General features: G+C 58.5%; 1 protein-coding gene across 1 annotated transcript; it reads left to right on the top strand.

Annotated features, from left to right (window-relative positions):
* The first annotated feature begins 17,241 nt into the window (after window positions 1–17,241).
* LOC100277906 (uncharacterized) lies at window positions 17,242–17,924 on the top strand. Its single transcript, NM_001151351.2, has one exon. It carries the CDS (start codon window positions 17,324–17,326, stop codon window positions 17,774–17,776), a length of 453 nt encoding a protein of 150 aa, NP_001144823.2. The 5' UTR covers window positions 17,242–17,323; the 3' UTR covers window positions 17,777–17,924.
* The last annotated feature ends 992 nt before the right edge of the window (window positions 17,925–18,916 follow it).

The following is an 18,916-nucleotide window of genomic DNA, read 5'->3' on the forward strand; positions in this document are numbered from 1 at the left end:
CATCATCCTACCCCGAATCGACTCGGGTCACGGAGAACAAGACCGGCGTCCCATCCGGCCAGCTCCGCCGGATGGGCAATGATGGCGCTCCACAAGCTCTGTGACGACGGCGGCCCCCAGCTCTCTTACGGAAGCAGGGCGACGTCAGCAAGGACTCGACCGCTCCAATAGCTGTCCCTCCGCCAGGCTCCGTCGCACCTCCGACAGCCACGACATCACACCAGCAAGGTGCCAAGACCTATCCGGCTGCCACATTGGCATGTACCTAGGGCGCTGGCTCTCGCTCCGCTAGACACGTAGCACTCTGCTACACCCCCCATTGTACACCTGGATCCTCTCCTTACGACTATAAAAGGGAGGACCAGGGCCTTCTGAGAGAAGGTTGGCCGCGCGGGACCGAGGACGGGACAGGCGCTCTCTTGGGGCCGCTCGCTTCCCTCACCCGCGTGGACGCTTGTAACCCCCCTACTGCAAGCGCACCCGACCTGGGCGCGGGACGAACACGAAGGCCGCGGGACTTCCACCTCTCTCACGCTCGGCTCCGGCCACCTCGCCTCTCCCCCCTTCGCGCTCGCCCACGCGCTCGACCCATCTGGGCTGGGGCACGCAGCACACTCACTCGTCGGCTTAGGGACCCCCTGTCTCGAAACGCCCACAGTTGGCGCGCCTGGTAGGGGCCTGCTGCGTGCTGACGAACAGCTCCCCGTCAAGCTCCAGATGGGCAGCCTCCAGCAACCTCTCCGGCCCGGGGCGGTGCTTCGTTTCGGGACTCTTGAGTTCATGTCCTTCGACGGCAGCTACGACATGATACTTCTTCCACCGCCGCGCGACAACGACAATGGCGGCCGACAACCCGCCCGCCGGCGGTGGAATCGACGACATCTTCCCCGCGTGGTGGAAGAGCAACCTTCGAGCTCGCTCCGTTCTCTCCCCTGCCAACGAAGGAGGAGGCGGGGCCATCAAGGCCAAGCGGGAGGCCGCGCTTCGTCGGCCGTTGAGCGAATCGACGCCCCCGACGCTCCGACGGAAGGCACGCCGGACGTCGACCTCGCGTTCAAGACGAAGGCAAGCGCCGTCCCCCCGCGACACGCTGACCCCGAGCAAGAAGACGACGCCGGCGCGCTCGCGGAAAGCCTGCAGGACGTCGCCCTCGTACCTGAGATGACGGTGCAACCAGTCCCCGATGTGACTACGTCGCTCCTCGTCGACCAAAAGGTACCGACTAACTCCCATCTTACATCATTTCGACTCGGCCTCAACCCGCCAAACGACCACGTTTTGGCGGGCGCTCTCATTGAGGCGAGTGCAACCCCACTGGGGTTTCGTATGCGGTCACCTTGGGACCGACTGACGGACGTCTCGACCTACGGGCCCTCTGGGTCCGAGGAAGATGACGATCCCAGCATCTGTTGGGACTTCTCCGGACTTGGCAACCCCAGTGCCATGCGGGACTTCATGACCGCATGTGACTACTGCCTATCCGACTGTTCCGACGGAAGCCGCAGCCTTGACGACGAGAGCTGCGGCCCAAGCCGCGAATGTTTCCACATCGAGCTAGGGGATCCCTCCGAAGGCAACCATCTCGACATGCCGGAGGACGGTGATCTTCCTAGGCCGGTGCCTCGCGCCGACATCCCACGGGAGCTAGCTGTGGTCCCCGCTCCGGCGGGGGGTTACGACCCACAACTCGAGCAAGTCCGCGAGGCACAGGCCAGGCTCAACGAGGGAACAGGAGCGCTTGAGCCGATCCGTCGGGACGTCGGGCAGGCATGGGCGGGCCAACCCCTGGCCGGAGAAATACGTCACCTGCCCCAAGGTCTCCAGCACCGCGTCGCCAACGATGCCAGGGTCAGGCCGCCGCCCGCATCCAGCGGGGTTGGTCAGAACCTGGCAGCCGCAGCGATGCTCCTCCGCGCGATGCCGGAGCCATCAACCACCGAGGGTCGGCGAATCCAGGGAGAGCTCAAGAATCTCCTGGAAGGCGCTGCGGCCCGACGGGCCGAGAGCACTGCCTCCCGTAGGCAGGGATATCCCTCGGAACCTCATGCCGTGACTTCCCGATTCATGCGGGAAGCCTCGGTCTACACCGGGCGCACGCGCAACACCGCGCCTGCGGCCCCGGGCCACCTCGGCAACGAGCACCATCGACGCGACCGTCGGGCCCACCTCAACGAAAGGGTGCACCGAGGCTACCACCCCAGGCGTGGGGGGCGCTACGACAGCGGGGAGGATCGGAGTCCCTCGCCCGAACCACCCGGTCCGCAGGCCTTCAGTCGGGCCATCCGACGGGCGCCATTCCCGACCCGGTTCCGACCCCCGACTACTATCACGAAGTACTCGGGGGAAACGAGACCGGAACTGTGGCTCGCGGACTACCGCCTCGCCTGCCAACTAGGTGGCACAGACGACGACAACCTCATCATCCGTAACCTCCCCCTGTTCCTCTCCGACACTGCTCGCGCCTGGTTGGAGCACCTGCCTCCGGGGCAGATCTCCAACTGGGACGACTTTGTCCAAGCCTTCGCTGGCAATTTCCAGGGCACATACGTGCGCCCCGGGAATTCCTGGGACCTTCGAAGCTGCCGACAACAGCCGGGAGAGTCTCTCCGGGACTACATCCGGCGATTCTCGAAGCAGCGCACTGAGCTGCCCAACATCACCGACTCGGATGTCATCGGCGCGTTCCTCGCCGGCACCACTTGCCGCGACCTGGTGAGCAAGCTAGGTCGCAAGACCCCCACCAGGGCGAGCGAGCTGATGGACATCGCCACCAAGTTCGCCTCTGGCCAGGAGGCGGTCGAGGCTATCTTCCGAAAGGACAAGCAGCCCCAGGGCCGCCCATCGGAAGAGGCTCCCGAGGCGTCTGCTCCGCGCGGCGCCAAGAAGAAGGGCAAGAAGAAGTCGCAATCGAAACGCGACGCCGCTGACGCGGACCTTGTCGCCGCCGCCGAGTACAAGAACCCTCGGAAGCCCCCGGAGGTGCAAACCTCTTCGACAAGATGCTCAAGGAACCGTGCCCCTATCATCAGGGGCCCGTCAAGCACACCCTCGAGGAGTGCGTTATGCTTCGGCGTCACTTCCACAGGGCCGGGCCACCCGCCGAGGGTGGCAGGGCCCGCGACGACGACAAGAACGAAGATCACCAAGCAGGAGAGTTCCCCGAGGTCCGCGACTGCTTCATGATCTATGGAGGGCATGCGGCGAATGCCTCGGCTCGGCATCGCAAGCAAGAGCGCCGGGAGGTCTGCTCGGTGAAGGTGGCGGCGCCAGTCTACCTAGACTGGTCCGACAAGCCCATCACCTTCGACCAGGCCGACCACCCCGACCATGTGCCGAGCCCGGGGAAATACCCGCTCGTCGTCGACCCCGTTGTCGGCAATGTCAGGCTCACCAAGGTCCTGATGGATGGGGGCAGCTGCCTCAACATCATCTACGCCGAGACCCTCAAGCTCCTGCGCGTCGATCTGTCCTCCGTCCGAGCAGGCGCTGCGCCCTTCCACGGGATCATCCCTGGGAAGCGCGTCCAGCCCCTCGGGCGACTCGACCTCCCCGTCTGCTTTGGGACGCCCTCCAACTTCCGAAGGGAGACCCTGACGTTCGAGGTGGTCGGGTTCCGAGGAACCTACCACGCCGTATTAGGGAGGCCATGCTACGCGAAGTTCATGGCCGTCCCCAACTACACCTACCTGAAGCTCAAGATGCCGGGCCCCAACGGGGTCATCACCGTCGGCCCCACGTACAAACACGCGTTCGAATGCGACGTGGAGTGCGTGGAGTACGCCGAGGCCCTCGCCGAGTCCGAGGCCCTCATCGCCGACCTGGAGAACCTCTCCAAGGAGGTGCCAGACGTGAAGCGCCATGCCGGCAACTTCGAGCCAGCGGAGACGGTTAAGGTCGTCCCTCTTGACCCCAGTGGCGACACCACCAAGCAGATCCGGATCGGTTCCGGGCTCGACCCCAAATAGGAAGCAGTGCTCGTCGACTTTCTCCGCGCAAACGCCGACGTCTTTGCGTGGAGTCCCTCGGACATGCCCGGCATACCGAGGGATGTCGCCGAGCACTCGCTGGATATTCGGGCCGGAGCCCGACCCGTCAGGCAGCCTCTGCGCCGATTCGACGAGGAGAAGCGCAGAGTGATTGGCGAAGAGATCCACAAGCTAATGGCAGCAGGGTTCATCAAAGAGGTATTCCATCCCGAATGGCTTGCCAACCCTGTGCTTGTGAGGAAGAAAGGGGGGAAATGGCGGATGTGTGTGGACTACACTGGTCTCAACAAAGCATGTCCGAAGGTTCCCTACCCTCTGCCTCGCATCGATCAAATCGTGGATTCCACCGCTGGGTGCGAAACCCTGTCCTTCCTCGATGCCTACTCAGGGTATCACCAGATTCGGATGAAAGAGTCCGACCAGCTCGCGACTTCTTTCATCACGCCGTTCGGCATGTATTGCTATGTCACCATGCCGTTCGGTTTGAGGAATGCGGGCGCGACGTACCAGCGGTGCATGAACCATGTGTTCGGCGAACACATCGGTCACACAGTCGAGGCCTACGTCGATGACATCGTAGTCAAGACAAGGAAGGCTTCTGACCTCCTCTCCGACCTTGAAGTGACATTCCGATGTCTCAAGGCGAAAGGAGTCAAGCTCAATCCTGAGAAGTGTGTCTTCGGGGTGCCCCGGGGCATGCTCCTAGGGTTCATCGTCTCCGAGCGAGGCATTGAAGCCAACCCGGAGAAGATCGCGGCCATCACCAGCATGGGACCCATCAAAGACTTAAAAGGTGTACAGAGGGTCATGGGATGCCTCGCGGCCCTGAGCCGCTTCATCTCACGCCTCGGCGAAAGAGGTCTGCCTCTGTACCGCCTCTTAAGGAAGGCCGAGTGTTTCACTTGGACCCCTGAGGCCGAGGAAGCCCTCGGCAACCTGAAGGCGCTCCTTACGAAGGCGCCTGTCTTGGTGCCCCCGGCGGATGGAGAAGCCCTCTTGGTCTACGTCGCCGCGACCACTCAGGTGGTTAGCGCCGCGATTGTGGTCGAGAGGCAAGAGGAAGGGCATGCATTGCCCGTTCAGAGGCCGGTCTACTTCATCAGCGAAGTGCTGTCCGAGACCAAGATCCGCTACCCACAAGTTCAAAAGCTGCTGTATGCTGTGATCCTGACAAGGCGGAAGCTGCGACACTACTTCGAGTCTCATCCGGTAACTGTGGTGTCATCCTTCCCCCTGGGGGAGATCATCCAGTGCCGAGAGGCCTCGGGCAGGATCGCAAAGTGGGCGGTGGAAATCATGGGCGAAACGATCTCGTTCGCCCCTCGGAAGGCCATCAAGTCCCAGGTGTTGGCGGACTTCGTGGCCGAATGGGTCGACACCCAGTTGCCGACGGCTCCGATCCAACCGGAGCTCTGGACCATGTTTTTCGACGGGTCGCTGATGAAGACAGGAGTCGGCGCGGGCCTGCTCTTCATCTCGCCCCTCGGAAAGCACTTGCGCTACGTGCTGCGCCTCCATTTCCCGGCGTCCAACAATGTGGCTGAGTACGAAGCTCTGGTCAACGGGTTGCGGATCGCCATCGAGCTAGGGGTCAGACGCCTCGACGCCCACGGTGATTCGCAGCTCGTCATCGACCAAGTTATGAAGAACTCCCACTGTCGCGACCCGAAGATGGAGGCCTACTGCGACGAGGTTCGGCGCCTGGAAGACAAGTTCTTCGGGCTCGAGCTCAACCACATCGCTCGGCGCTACAACGAAACCGCAGACGAGCTGGCTAAAATAGCCTCGGGGCGAACGACGGTCCCCCCGGACGTCTTCTCCCGGGATCTGCATCAACCCTCTGTCAAGATCGACGACGCGCCCGAGCCCGAGGTACCCTCGGCTCAGCCCGAGGTACCCTCGGCCCCCAAGGGCGAGGCACTGGACGTCGAGGAAGAGCAGAGCGGGGCCACGCCTGATCGAGATTGGCGGGTCCCGTACCTGCAATATCTCCGTCGAGGAGAGCTACCCTCCGACCAAGTCGAGGCTCGGCGGGTAGCGCGACGCGCCAAGTCGTTCGTCTTGCTGGGCGATGAAGAAGAGCTCTACCATCGCAGCCCCTCGGGCATCCTCCAGCGATGCATCTCCATCGCCGAAGGTCGGGAACTGCTGCAAGAAATACACTCGGGGGCTTGCGGCCACCACGCAGCGCCCCGAGCCCTTGTCGAGAATGCTTTCCGGCAAGGCTTCTACTGGCCAACGGCGGTGGGTGACGCCACTAGAATTGTCCGCACCTGCGAAGGGTGCCAATTCTATGCAAAGCGGACCCACCTGCTCGCTCAGGCTCTGCAGACGATACCCATCACCTGGCCCTTCGCTGTATGGGGTCTGGACCTCGTCGGTCCCTTGCAGAAGGCGCCCGGGGGCTACACGCACCTGCTGGTCGCCATCGACAAATTCTCCAAGTGGATCGAGGTCCGACCTCTGAACAGCATCAGGTCCGAGCAGGCAGTGGCGTTCTTCACCAACATCATCCATCGCTTCGGGGTCCCAAACTCCATCATCACCGACAACGGCACCCAGTTCACCGGCAAAAAATTCTTGGATTTTTGCGAGGATCACCATATTCGGGTGGACTGGGCCGCCGTGGCTCATCCCATGTCGAATGGGCAAGTGGAGCGTGCCAACGGCATGATTCTACAAGGGCTCAAGCCTCGGATCTACAACGACCTCAACAAGTTCGGCGAGCGGTGGATGAAGGAACTCCCCTCGGTGGTCTGGAGCCTAAGGACGACGCCGAAGTCGTGCCACGGGTTTCACGTCGTTTTTCCTGGTCTACGGGGCTGAAGCTATCTTGCCCACTGACCTGGAATACGGCTCCCCGAGGACGAGGGCCTACACCGATCAAAGCAACCAAGCTAGCCGAGAAGAATCGCTGGACCAGCTGGAGGAGGCTCGGGACAGGGCCTTACTACACTCGGCGCGGTACCAGCAGTCCCTGAGACGCTACCACGCCCGAGGGGTCCGGTCCCGAGACCTCCAGGTGGGCGATCTGGTGCTTCGGCTGCGGCAAGACGCCCGAGGGAGGCACAAGCTCACGCCCCCCTGGGAAGGGCCATTCGTCATCGCCAAAGTTCTGAAGCCCGGAACATACAAGCTGGCCAACAATCAAGGCGAGATCTACGGCAACGCTTGGAACATCAAACAGCTACGTCGCTTCTACCCTTAAGATGTTTCCAAGTTGTTCATATACCTCGCACCTACGCAAAGTTTAGTCGTCAAGGAAGGGTCGGCCTAGCCTCGGCAAAGCCCGACCCTCCCTCGGGGGCTAAAAGGGGGGAGACCCCCTCTGCGTCAAATTTTTCCTCGAAAAAGGATCTCTTTTTAGCAGGATTTCTTTCGTGATTCTTGACTACTTCGGAAAGCGGATCCTGGAAACGACGGAGTACATGTAAGCAGCCAAGGCTGACCGAGCCGAGGGACTCCTACGCCTCCGGGATACGGATACCTCACTCATCACCTTCTGCGATAAGTAACTCGCGCTCGGATAAAGCGACTCCGTGGACCGAACAAGTCTTCACGTTCGGAAGCTCTCCTGCCGAAGCAGTCCTTCAAGCTTTCTCGACTAAGTCAGGGACAGGGCCTCATGAACGGGTGAAAGTACGCGTAAGCGGCAAGGCCGACCGAGCCGAGGGATTCCCACGCCTCTGGGATACGGATACCTCACTCGTCCCTTCCGCGAGAAGCAACTCTCGCTCACACAAACATCCCTGTTACCGACAGAGTCCAGATGCTCGAAACAAGAGGAAAAAAGACGCAGCTTCGCAAGCACGACGAGGGTGTGTTTTCTGGCCTCGGCGGCCGCAGAAGGCACACGCTACAAGACGATCTGATCCTGCAGGCTCGGGTCTTCACGCCGAAGGGGGCCGTACCACCCTCGGCATCGACGACGCCTTCAGCAAGGTCCGACCCAGCCTCGGAGGGCGACGCGGTCCGGGGACTTCTCCGGGAATCCGGCCCGAGCAGGCGGCTCGGCCGGTTACCCCTGGGCCTCGGCCAAGCATCTTCCAAGGGCGCCAGCCCGACCCGAAGCCTCGGGTCATCAACTCCGACGTCAAGCCCCGCTGATGGGCAACCCGGCTAAGCTCCGGCCAACCAGGTTCCCATTTTCGAGCCAACTCCGCCTCTGTTCGTACTGATATCGCTACCCCTGGCCTCGGCTCATCGAAGGGCGACCGAGGGGTCTCTTTAACTAAGCTAGAGGAGCCCCAGACAACAAGGCCGATCGGGCCGAGGGATTCCTACGCCTCAGGGATACGGATACCTCACTCGTCACCTTGACACGGGGCGACTCATGCTTGGTAAAGCGGTTCAGATAATCAACAGGCGAGACTTAGTGCTCGAAAACGAGGAAAAAACACGGCTCCGTGCCGAAATTACATACATGTTCAGGCCTCGACAGCCACAATGAACAAAAAACACTGGCATTCGAAGTGTCATTACGAACGGAACTCCGGTTCCCCCTCCGCAGGTACGAACAACCCCACTCCGAGGGGGAAGGCCTGCGGAGCAACGGAAGGCCGACGAATGGCGCGCCGTCACCTGCCCCAGCAGCGGCGACGACGACGACTTCTGCTCCGGGGGGTCGAACAGCGGCAGCACTGACCCTAGGGCGGATGCTGCTGCCAGGAGGCCCCCGCCCACGACAAAACTCGTGAGGCAAGGACGGGCAGAAGGCCGTAGAGTTGGAGGTCAGTCCGTGGCCGGCCCCGGCTATCTCGCCGGCAGCAGAACCTCTTCAAGCTGCCGTGGCGGATGCCGGCACCGCGAGCGGCTCCGAAGCCACTCGCGCCCGAAATCCAGGCACGCTGCAGCTGCCAGCGCCACGGACGACGGCCGCCCTTCCCTCCGATCACTGAGTGAAGGAGCGGGCCACCGCCCGCGCAGGGGCCGACCCCAACTCGGCACTCTCCCCTCCCCAGCTCTGGTGATGAAAATCCTTGAGGCTGAGGGAGGGGCAGAGGCCGCAGCCCGGCTCGCTTTCCCCTACCATCAAGCCGGAGGTCGCCATCTCGGGTGACCGCCGGAGGAGGGGTGCGACCGGGCTGCGTGATGAAAATCCTTGAAGCCGAACGATGGCTGAGAGGTACCAACTCCCATGGAGTTGCGTTCCTCCAACGAGGAGGAGGAAAGGCGGCGGATACCCCCCATCCGGGGGCTTGGAAGATGGAAAGACACGACGCATAAGGGAGGAAGAAGACATGGTTGCCTTCTAAAAGGAGTCTCCCTCCTTTTAAAGGCAGCTCTCCCTACGTGCGCCCCCAGACGCCGCGGGCTGAGTCTTCTCCAACACGCTCCAAGGCCCTCCCCTGCGACTCGGGGGCTGGGTCCCGCATGTCATGCAAACCGGCTCAGGGCAGAAGAAGCCAAACCGCCGCGCGTGGTGCGCACGACCGTGCAGCGGTTACAAGCGACCCCCCACTTTTTCCCAGACCAACGGGCGGAAGGGGCGGGCAGCCATGCAGGCGGCGTGCAACCGCGCCAGGTGGACGCGCTTCTCCGACTTCTGACACGACAGCTTGGAAGCCCAGGCCCACGCGTCAAGCAACCGGCGCGCCAGTTGCTGCATGCAAGCAACCGCGCCACCACTTGTGCCACCGTCGCGCCTCTTCGGTTGCGGAGCCTATGCCGCGACTCGAGGCGACCCAGCAGCGCCAGCCTGGCGCGTCGGTCAAAGCGACCGAAAGTGGGCCGGCAGTAATGGCGGTGGCAGGCGGGCGGGCGCAGCAGTCACGTCGTCAGCCAGGCTCACGTCTCATCCTGGGACAGCAAGAGAGCCTCCTCCCACGGCGTGAAGACGGAGCACCCGTGACCCGTTCCTCGAACAGATCGCGCACGCGCAGCGGCCGCCCCGCCAACCACTCGCCCCGTCGCATTAACTCCGCGGCGGGACAGGCGGCGCCTCCGACGGGAGGAGCGCGCGACGCTTCGCCTTCGCCGTAATAACCGCGTTAGAAAAGGTATGCCGCGTCGTTCGATTTCGTATCCTTTTCCTTTTTCCTCTTTCTCTATCTCTTGCAACAGGGACCGGGAAAGGGGGATACCCCGAAAAGGATCCTTTTCCGCAAAGGAACCGGGCTCCGAGCCCCCCCTACTGATCAGGGGTTCGAAGACTGGCCCTCCGAAGGGTTCAACAGTCGCCTCAGATCGCGTGGGCCCGACACCCACTACTGGTCAGGGGTTCGAAGGCCAGCCCCCCGAAGGGTTCCATGGCCGCCTCAGGCTACTCGGGCTCCATGCCCATTACTGATCAGGGGTTCGAAGGCTGGCCCCCGAAGGGTTCACAGTCGCCTCAGACACCGAGCGAGGGATGACTAGGGGTACGTTCGATACATAACCGAGGCTCGGGCTGCGCTCCTGAGGTACCCTAGGACATTTCCGAGACCAGCGGGAATGATCTTGTAACGGAATCCCATCGGAGGGAGGCATCGAGCCCTCGGACCCCGTCGCCAGGGGACCGGGTCCGGCAAATCACCCGCAGGTACTTTTGGGCGTGCCTCCGGGCCCCTAGCCGACCCCCAACGAACGGGGCACGGACGTCCACTCGGATTACCCGCTTGCAGCTCACCGGAGACACCATGTTCGGTGCCCATCGAGGGTAACATGACGCACTCCCCCCTCCTCCTTGCGGAAAGGCGACGTAGGGGCGTATGTAAAAAGTCGAGTCTGTCCCTGATCGTCCTCTCGCCCTGTGCAGAGGCTCGGGGGCTGCTCTCGCAAAAACCGGCTCCGGCCAAACCGTTGACAGCGTCAACATACCAGCCCGAGAACTTGGGCCCCGACCGTGCACCCGGGCTACGGCCAGTTCGCATGAGGGAACGACCAGACCAGCCGAAGCATTACGCAAGGTATTAAGACCTCGAAGGAGTGTAACCACTCCTCCGAGGCCTCGGGGGCTACACCCGGCGGGTGCGCTCGCGCGCACCCACCGGAACAAAATGCAACCGAGAAAGGCTGGTCCCCTTGCAAAAAAGTGCGACGAAAGCCTCCAAGCGAGTGCTAACACTCCCTTCGAGGCTCGGGGGCTACTGTCGGGGACCATAATTAGGGGTACCCTCAAGACGCCTAATTCTCAGCTGGTAACCCCCATCAGCATAAAGCTGCAAAGGCCTGATGGGTACGATTAAGTCAGGGATCAGTCCACACGAGTGACTCGATCACGCTTCACCCGAGCCTAGCCTCGGCCAAGGGCAGCCGACCTCGAGAGACTTCCGCCTCGCCCGAGGCCCCCCTTTTTTACGGCGGACACATCACCGGCTCGCCCGAGGCCTTGGCTTCGCTCAGAAGCAACCCTGACTAAATCGCCACACCGACTGACCAAATTGCAGGAGCATTTAACGCAAAGGTGGCCTGACACCTTTATCCTGACACGCGCCCCCCCGGCAGAACCGAAGTGACCGTCGTCACTCCACCGCTCCACTGACCAGTCTGACAGAAGGACAGCGCCGCCTGTGCCACTCCGACTGTGGTGCCACTCGACAGAGTGAATCTGACAGGCAGTCAGGCCTTGCCAAAGGCGCCACGGTGAACTCCGCTCCGCCCGACCCCAGGGCTCGGACTCGGGCTAAGACCCGGAAGACGGCGAACTCCGCTCCGCCCGACCCCAGGGCTCGGACTCGGGCTAAGACCCGGAAGACGGCGAACTCCGCTCCGCCCGACCCCAGGGCTCGGACTCGGGCTAAGACCCGGAAGACGGCGAACTCCGCTCCGCCCGACCCCAGGGCTCGGACTCGGGCTCAGACCCGGAAGACGGCGAACTCCGCTCTGCCCGACCCCAGGGCTCGGACTCGGGCTAAGACCCGGAAGACGACGAAACTCCGCCTCGCCCGACCCCAGGGCTCGGACTCCGCCCTGGCCTCGGCCGAACGACCTCCGCCTCGCCCGACCCCATGGCTCGGACTCGGCCTCGGCAACAGAAGACAGACTCAACCTCGGCTTCAGAGGAGCCCCCACGTCACCCTGCCTAGGGCACAGACCCGCCACGTCAACAGGGAGCGCCATCATCATCCTACCCCGAATCGACTCGGGTCATGGAGAACAAGACCGGCGTCCCATCCGGCCAGCTCCGCCGGATGGGCAATGATGGCGCTCCACAAGCTCTGTGACGACGGCGGCCCCCAGCTCTCTTACGGAAGCAGGGCGACGTCAGCAAGGACTCGACCGCTCCAATAGCTGTCCCTCCGCCAGGCTCCGTCGCACCTCCGACAGCCACGACATCACACCAGCAAGGTGCCAAGACCTCTCCGGCTGCCACATTGGCATGTACCTAGGGCGCTGGCTCTCGCTCCGCTAGACACGTAGCACTCTGCTACACCCCCCATTGTACACCTGGATCCTCTCCTTACGACTATAAAAGGGAGGACCAGGGCCTTCTGAGAGAAGGTTGGCCGCGCGGGACCGAGGACGGGACAGGCGCTCTCTTGGGGCCGCTCGCTTCCCTCACCCGCGTGGACGCTTGTAACCCCCCTACTGCAAGCGCACCCGACCTGGGCGCGGGACGAACACGAAGGTCGCGGGACTTCCACCTCTCTCACGCTCGGCTCCGGCCACCTCGCCTCTCCCCCCTTCGCGCTCGCCCACACGCTCGACCCATCTGGGCTAGGGCACGCAGCACACTCACTCGTCGGCTTAGGGACCCCCCTGTCTCGAAACGCCGACAATATAGTAGAACATAGGTTTGGTCGATATGACCAACTTTTGAAGGGATACCAAAGTCAAGGCAGGGACAGAGGTCTATAATCCTTAGAACGACCATTCTACTCTAGGTTAGCGGTCCTACAGTCAGCACGACTTTTATACCACTTATGTCACACCCGGTTTTAGAAGGCAAACCGAATGCGAACCATGTACGTGTCAGGATCAGCAATTCACGTACACAGCAGTTACATAACATGGACATCATCACACAGTGCTCAAATAGTATTAAAAAGGGGAATAATAGTCGATTACATCATATATCTGAGACATCCACATAGTCTTTACAATAATCAAAGTGCGAAAACGAAACATAGATAAATGTGGCCTTCACAGGCAGCCGACTGGGGGTTGCCGCTAACCCACGCCTAGAACTCGTCGTAATCCTGGAACTCCTGGTGGTCTCCTTCCACAACTTCATCTTCTCCTGAGCAGGGGTTGCAATGCTGACAACCTGGGGATGGGGGGGTTTGGTGTGTAGAGCAAGGGTGAGTACACATCAACATACTCAGCAAGTATCATGTTTGGCTGTAGTGGACTAGCTTTATGTGGGGGTAAGTCAAGCAGTTGCTTTTAGTTGGTCAGATTATTATTACTAGTAGAAAAAGGCAAGTTTTAGAGTTAACCCACGTTATTAACCCAAACGTACTCCTTTCCAAACGGAAAGAGTACCACTTACCATTACCAGAGTCAATACCAAGAACCATCAATCTCATTGCCACCTGCAACCCGAACATATCTGATCAAGTACCACTAATCACTGGAGCTCCCTTGGCCGCTCATAACCGCGAGCACGGCTGATATATCAGTTTTCAAACACTCTGCAGAGGTTGTGCACTTTACCCACAAGTCGTGATTCCCTTTCTGCCCGGAGAGAGCTACTCCCCATTGACCACTACCTAGGTGGCCCGGCAGGGCGTCATTACATAGCCTTTACAAAGATTCCCCGAGGTTGTAGCCGCCCGTTAGGTTTCCTAAATGCACCGCACTCCTCCCCAAGGGGGCGAACCCAAGCTTGGCAGAGCGAGCCGCATACACCGAGCCCCATTAACGGCACGACGGCTAAGCGAACTACACCCCGGTTCCTCTAATTATTCAGCTAAGGGCACCCCATTCCACCCTCATGGTTGCATTGTTTTTCCGGGCGGTCATCCAACGAACAGGTCCTTACGGAGAGGCACTCGAGAAACCGCTCGAGCCCCTTGAATGCCACAAGTATAACATCATAAAGGAGGAAAACAGCGTATCATTGATAAATCTCATCATGTTCATTGATTAGAGTTGAGCAATAGCATAAAGCTAAACAATAATAATCCAACCCAAATAGGTAAACAAGGACATGGATAACAAAAGCTAGTCAATCCTTAGGTATAACAGTGAAATGCGGGAGGTGAATTAAAGAATGTATAGGACAGAGATAGGTCAAGGGACACTTGCCTCCACCAACCGAATGCTGCTCAGGGGCTTCTCCTGCGAGTTCTTCGGGCTCCTCAACCAGATCATTCTCTATGCGAGCGCAAACATACATACATCCATCCATTCGAATTAGGAAACAAACAGTACACCATACAAGAGAACAGATAGATTGAATATGCATAGAGTATGACATACGATATTGCACTCGCCATGGCTAGAAAGAGAAGAAAGAAGGTCTCGCAGTGGTTAAAGCTATACTCGAAGCGTATTACGGGAAGATGCATAACTAATCGTTACGTGATCTAATTCCATCGAGTTACACTAACGAGTACTAGCCACATGCACTAATAAAATTATAACTATTTTCAATTGATCAACATTAAACAAGGTCCAAGATTAGCTACATGAAATAACTAACGTAACCAATTTCTAGTACGTTGGGATTGTGGCCGGGGCTGGGGAGCCGTGCCGGGAGGGGGCACGCCGCGCTGCGCCGCGAGCAGGGGCGGCGAGCCGGGCGGGCGCGCCATGGCCGCGCTGGGGCAGGGCTGCGCGAGCACGCCGCCGAGGCCGCGTCGGGGACGGGGCAGGGGAGTTCGCCGGGCGGGGCGGGGACGGGGGCCGCGCGCCGTGGCCGCGGGCCACGCGTCGGACAGGGGCAGGGGCGGGGTAGTGCGCTCGGGCGGGCGGACGCGCCGAGCGCGCCACGCAGGGAGGGGCTGGGGCGGGCGGACGCCGGGGAAGGGCGGGCGCGGCCGCGCCGCGGCTGAAGCAGGGGCCGCGCGGGCACGCCATGGCCGCGCCATGGCCGCGCCATGGTCGGCCGGGACGCGGGGGACGGGGCGGGGTGCCGGGGCCGGGCGCGGGCGCCGTGGTCGCCATGGCCGCGCACCGAGGCGACCCAAGCCGCGCACCGAGGCGACCCAAGCCGCGGGAAGAAGGGGGCGAGGGAGGGAGAGGGAGGGAGGGCCGGGGCTCACCGCGGGCGGGCGGCGGCGTCGGGTGAGCCGGGGTGGGCAGGGGCGATCGCGTGAGGTGGGGAGGAGAGGGATCGTGCGCGCGAGGGTTAGGAAAGGGAGAGGGAGAGGGCGATTTTGGGGGGGTGGCGGCTGGCGGGCAGGCCCCACATGGCAGGGCGACGGCGGCTCCAACCGCCCGCGGGGGCGCGGGGCGCGCACAGGGGCGAGGCGGCTGGGCCGCGGGGGGCGCGGGGCAGGCCGCGGCTAGGCCGCCGAGCCGGCCCAAGGCGGGGGAGGGGGGAGCCGAGCTGGGCCACGGGGCCACGGCTAGGCCGCCGAGCCGGCTGGGCCGCGCGGGGGGGGCGCCGGCTGGGGCGCCCGGAAGTCGGCCCAAATAATAGAGGGGGGAATTCATATCTATTTCTCTTTTTAAATCTATTTTCTAAATGAATGGTTTCACAGTTTCACTCAATCAAAAGAAATGCATGGTTCGGCATGGTGCAGCAAACAAAATAAAGTATTTCTAGGGTTTTGCTTTACACGAGATCTCAAGCCGAATCTCGCTATAACTTTGGAAAAGATCAAGGCTTAGCGAGGAGAAAAGGAAAAAGGAAAGGGTAACGCCCGAATTTGGCGAGTGAAGAAAATAAAAAATTCAACTCCAAAATTCGGGACGTTACAGGCCATCTTCTGACATGTGATAGTTTAGGTAATTTAGCATGACTTTGCCAATTAGAGTCATTAGGTCTGTCACCAGGGCCAAAACCTTTATTACTTATTTAGTGGGCTATAAATTTTATTAAATGGTTCATTTCATGATTATGGAATTTGATAGGTTTTCATGATCACTTTTGCTTGGTGCTCCCTTTTGGCCTCTAAGGGTGTACTTAGGGTTTAGTATTTTTCCCTCTTTGATTAGTGTGAGATGGTTGGGGTAGACCCTTTAGGATGGTTATCATCTAATTATAACCTTAATTCTTACGTATGGTGACCTTTGTCCATAATAATCCACATGCAACAATATGTTTAAGGGTAGGGGTTGGGTTAATCTCTATAACTAACACTTGAGGTGTTACAGGGATGGGGAACTATTCCGTCCCAATTCCCCGTGTACCTGTCTCACGAATTTATGTTAATCTAAATTACTCCATTGACTTGTTAAAAGTATAATAAAAACTCAATACATAGTCTATTATAAAATAGCAAACTAAACTCTAATGTAGATGTACCTTATAATTTTAAATTTTGTTTGTTAAATTTATATTGATTTGATATAGATATGTTAAATTTCGTCTTTAGATATTGCACTTCCTAGCGATGATGGATTCTTCACTGGGATAAATTCCCCGATGGGGACGGGGATAGGAAAAAAAGCTCTCTTGTGAGCGTTCGTGGGGATGGAGATGGAGAATTTTCTCCTCACACGGATGGGGAGTCATTCCCCTACGTGGAATTTTCAGTTGCCATTCCTAGCCATACCCATACCCACTTGAGAAAAAACACCTAACTACCCATACTCCACTATCTATCATGGGTGCAAAATTACCACATATCCAAACCCACCACGGGTACATAGAGGATAGCCATCGGGTACCAATACCCACCAGCATTCTAATAGACATGTTCTTTTTTAATCACAAAAGTAGGCACCAAATACAAAATATTGAAGTCACATATGGCCATATCTCAATAATAACAAAAAAGTACTAAAATAGAATATTATCTTTGTGTCCCGTATGACAAATTTATTGAACTCAATATATTTTTATCACAAATTTAATAACATTTAACATTAAATGACAGCATCTTAGGGCGTGGCTTGGGATAGGATAAACCCGAGAATTCACGTAGTCGTTGTCTATCCGGGGCAGGACGTAACAACTGCCTCTAGCTTGTTTGGTTTCCTATCTAAGGTGTCACAGTCTGTCTAATCTTAATAGCTTCAAAGAACTAAGTTTAGATAAAAAAAGTTAGACACCTGGAGTCGCTTTAGACACCAAATCAAACAGGCACTCGACGGAGCCTGCTTTGTTCAACGTGTGTGCGCTCGCCCAAACAACTCCTTCCTACCAACACTACTTTTGTTTTATTAATCGTCGTCCGATTAGTGGTTTCCACTGAAGCACTTGCTCTGCTCTTTGCTTTCCACGGACACCATCATTTGACTGCTCCGATGTCTGCCACTCTGCCAACTTTCTCGAAAATCTACCTCCCCTTTCCGCGCTATATATGCTTTGTTGTTTTACTTGTTGGATTGGACGAGTTCATCGAATGGACGGGCTGCAGAGGTCGGCGCAGACATTCAGGAGGTCGGGCTCGTCGGGGCTGGTCTGGGACGAGCGCTTCATCACCGAGGGCGCCGGCGCGGCGGCGCCACGCCAGCAGCCGGAGCTGCGGCACTCGAGGAGCGTCGGCAGCGTCGCCATGCTGCTGCTCGGCGGCGAGGCAGATCGCGACGACAAGAGGAAGCTGACGCTGGCCAAGCCGAACCTGAAGGGCCACCACAAGAAGCAGGAGGAGCTGGTGCCTGGCAGGAAGGCGTTTCGGACCAGGGACGTAGCCCCGGCCGCCGAGCCACCGTCGCCGAGGGTGCTCGCCATCTGCTGCGCGCCCTGCTCCATCTTCCGGGATGCCGGCGCCGGTGGCTCGTCGTCTCTGGCGCGGCGGGCCAAGAAGCGGTAGGATAGGAAAATCAATATGTTTATTTTTTCGGGTTCATGGTATGCTTGAGACGAAGTGTAACCGTACGGGGGGATCGTGACCAAGTGGCTCGCGCGTACGTACGATTTGAGGCTCATAAAATCTCTCTGATTCTGAATAAATTTGTACTACATGATGGATAATCTGTTCAACCAAGCGCCTATCGAGGGAAGTAGGTAACGATCAACGATTGCTCTTCATGTCTACGATACTTTTGAACCACGCTTAAGATAATCGACTTCTCTCTCTCTCGTGGATTTGCTTCGAAGTTTAAGATTCATGGCCTACCATCATATAGATACTCTCTAATCCTCTTATTACTAAACCAGTCTTAGCACTGTTTGGAAACTCAAACTGCTATATACCCTTTGTTGTTCTCGTTAGATTCTTTGATGCCTAGGATCGATTCCTAAGCCCCATGAATACCAATATGTATCTAGGAAATTCTCGATGACGAATAAATTTATTCAACTGAGAAAAATAGGGTAACATACCTTCGTTGTTGTTGTGTTGACGCGTCCTATCGAGATGGTAGTGGAGCGTGGTCGGCTGGTCGCTGCCTCCGGTGTCGTCACCTCCACACTGCCGCTGCAGAGATCCGAGCCACCATTGGTTGTCGCTCTTTCAGTCACTCTTACGCCTAGGCGATGGGTCATATATGTGGATTAGGGTTTCTGACGAGATACTATCGCTAGCTTTTTGCTGTGACCCTCAATCCTTTATATAGCGTCGTGTGACCGAGGGCTTCAACCGAGGTTAGCGACTTAGCGTGAGCCCTCCCAATCAAGGCCCAATTTAAATAAATGGATAGTTAGGTTAAACCCAATCCAAACTCCGACTCTGATGACTGGCGGTAGAGAACACACCCAACATATCTCACGCTCACTCTCGTACCAACACAGAACGTTCATATGGCGTACAAGTGTGATAATAATTATAACATTTGCTCGAATTCGATATAAGGCACTAAATGTAGTTTCTCCATTTGACTACCAAATAGAAAGCTAGCGTGATGAAATCTGGAGCGTCTGTTTATTTTGCCTCATTGTATTTCAACATATGTTGACATGATTAACTATTTTTTTTTCTAAATTCATTGGCATATAATCCGTGTTAACACTA

The sequence above is a fragment of the Zea mays genome, chromosome 5 (genome assembly GCF_902167145.1).
Source record: "Zea mays cultivar B73 chromosome 5, Zm-B73-REFERENCE-NAM-5.0, whole genome shotgun sequence".
NCBI classification, from domain to species: Eukaryota; Viridiplantae; Streptophyta; class Magnoliopsida; order Poales; family Poaceae; genus Zea; species Zea mays.

Coding starts and splice junctions, on each gene's coding strand:
- LOC100277906 (NM_001151351.2), top strand. CDS start 17,324: ATGCTTTGTTGTTTTACTTGTTGGATTGGACGAGTTCATCGAATGGAC.